General features: G+C 44.0%; 1 protein-coding gene across 1 annotated transcript in view; it reads left to right on the forward strand.

Moving 5' to 3' along the window:
* The window catches only part of LOC125025923, a 2272-nt gene extending 1105 nt beyond the window's left edge, over positions 1-1167 (forward strand). Inside the window, exons 3-4 of the mRNA XM_047614260.1 lie at positions 98-522; positions 655-1167. Coding sequence (XP_047470216.1) covers positions 98-522; positions 655-1167 — 938 coding nt within the window. The remainder of the gene's footprint in view (positions 1-97; positions 523-654) is intronic.
* Positions 1168-1862: the final 695 nt, after the last annotated feature.

The following is a 1862-nucleotide window of genomic DNA, read 5'->3' on the forward strand; positions in this document are numbered from 1 at the left end:
AGGATAATATACAAAGGGGCAAAGCAAAGAGCACAAAGTAGACAGGGCGTGGGAGAGGTATCTGTGATAAAGGATAAAGATTGAGTCTTACTGACAGATGAGAATAAGATCAAGGAAAGATGGAGGGAGTACTTTAGTAACCTGCTGAATGTGGAAAATGAGTGGGACCCACTCCAGGATTGCCCACCGGTTGAAGGCCCCTTGCCTGATATAAACGAGAAGGAAGTAGAAGAAGCAATGAAGAAAATGAAGAGCAAGAGGGCAACAGGGTGCTCTGAACTAACAGTGGACCTGCTAAAACACCTAGGCAAGGAGGGTATCCAGATGGTCACGTCACTCCTTCAGAAAGTATGGGACAAAGAGAAGATGCCAGCAGAATGGGAACTAAGTGAACTAGCTACCATTTACAAGAGGAAAGGAGACCCAATGGACTGCGGGAACTTCAGGGGCATCAAGCTCTTAGAACATGTTATGAAGATACTGGAGAATGTAATAGAGGGAAGAATATGTCGACTGGTATCGGTAAACGATATGCAGTTTGGCTTTAGCCCAGGTAGGGGAACGATGGATACTGCCTTTATTATAAAGTAACCGCAGGAAAAGCATTTCGAAGTGAACAGGGACTTATATTACACTTTTATGGACCTGGAGAAGGCGTACGACTGGGGCCTTGGAGACCTGGTGTACTGGTGCCTAAGACAGCAAAATATCCCAGAGAAACTGATAAGGATGGTTGAAACCACATATCGAGGAGCAAGGACCACCGTGAGAACAAAATATGGCAGAACAGACGAGTTCACGATCGGAGTCGGTCTACACCAAGGGTCTATACTCAGTCCCTTCCTCTCTATCGTAGTACTGGATGTCATCAGTGAAAACTTCCGAACAGGCCTGCCATGGGAACTATTATTTGCAGACAACTTAGTAGTAGTGGCAGACAGTGTGGAAGAGCTGCAGAGAAGATGGCTGAAGCGGCAGATTGGAATGGAGAGGAAGGGTTTGAAGGTAAACACAAAGAAGACTGAAGTTATGGCAAGTAGCAGGAGGGATGTGGAAGTGAACATCATAGACAAGGACAATGCTAGGCTCAAGCAGGTCAGGGAGTTCAAATACCTTGGAGTGACCGTAGATGCAAGAGGAGGGTCGCAATGGGATACAAGAGCTTGAGTGGCAGCAGCATGGAACAAGTGGAGAGAGCTGTCAGGTGTTATCAGTGACAGGAAGATGCCTAGGAAACTCAAGGTGAAGCTATACAGCACTATAATACGACCTGTGTTTCTATATGGGGCAGAAGTATGGACAATGGGAAAAAAGGAAGAGAGGATACTGGAAGCGACAGAACTAAGGATGTTGAGAAGAATCAAAGGCGTGACGCTGAGAGAAAGGGAAAGAAATACTGACATCAGGAAAGAATTGGGAGTGAGTGACATCAACGAGAAGGTCAAGGAGATAAGAATGAGATGGTACGGACATGTGAAGAGGAGAGAAGAAGGACATTCAGCAAAAGTGGCTATGGAAAATATAGTACCAGGAATAAGGCCGAGAGGAAGACCAAAGAAAACATGGAAAGATAACGTGAAGGAAGAAATAGCCACTTCGGCGTGCGTCCGAAAGAAGCCTTGGAAAGAGAGACTTGGAGACGGAAGACCCGGGCCGCTGACCCTGCAAGGCCGGACCAAAAGCCGTAAAGGAAAAGATGAAGAAGAAGACATATATATATATATATATATATATATATATATAAATATATGTATATATATAAACACACACACACACACACACACACACACATACACACACACACACACACACATATATATATATATATATATATATATATATATGTTAACATATATGTATGT

Source organism: Penaeus chinensis, chromosome 5, assembly GCF_019202785.1.
Source record: "Penaeus chinensis breed Huanghai No. 1 chromosome 5, ASM1920278v2, whole genome shotgun sequence".
Classification (NCBI taxonomy): Eukaryota; Metazoa; Arthropoda; class Malacostraca; order Decapoda; family Penaeidae; genus Penaeus; species Penaeus chinensis.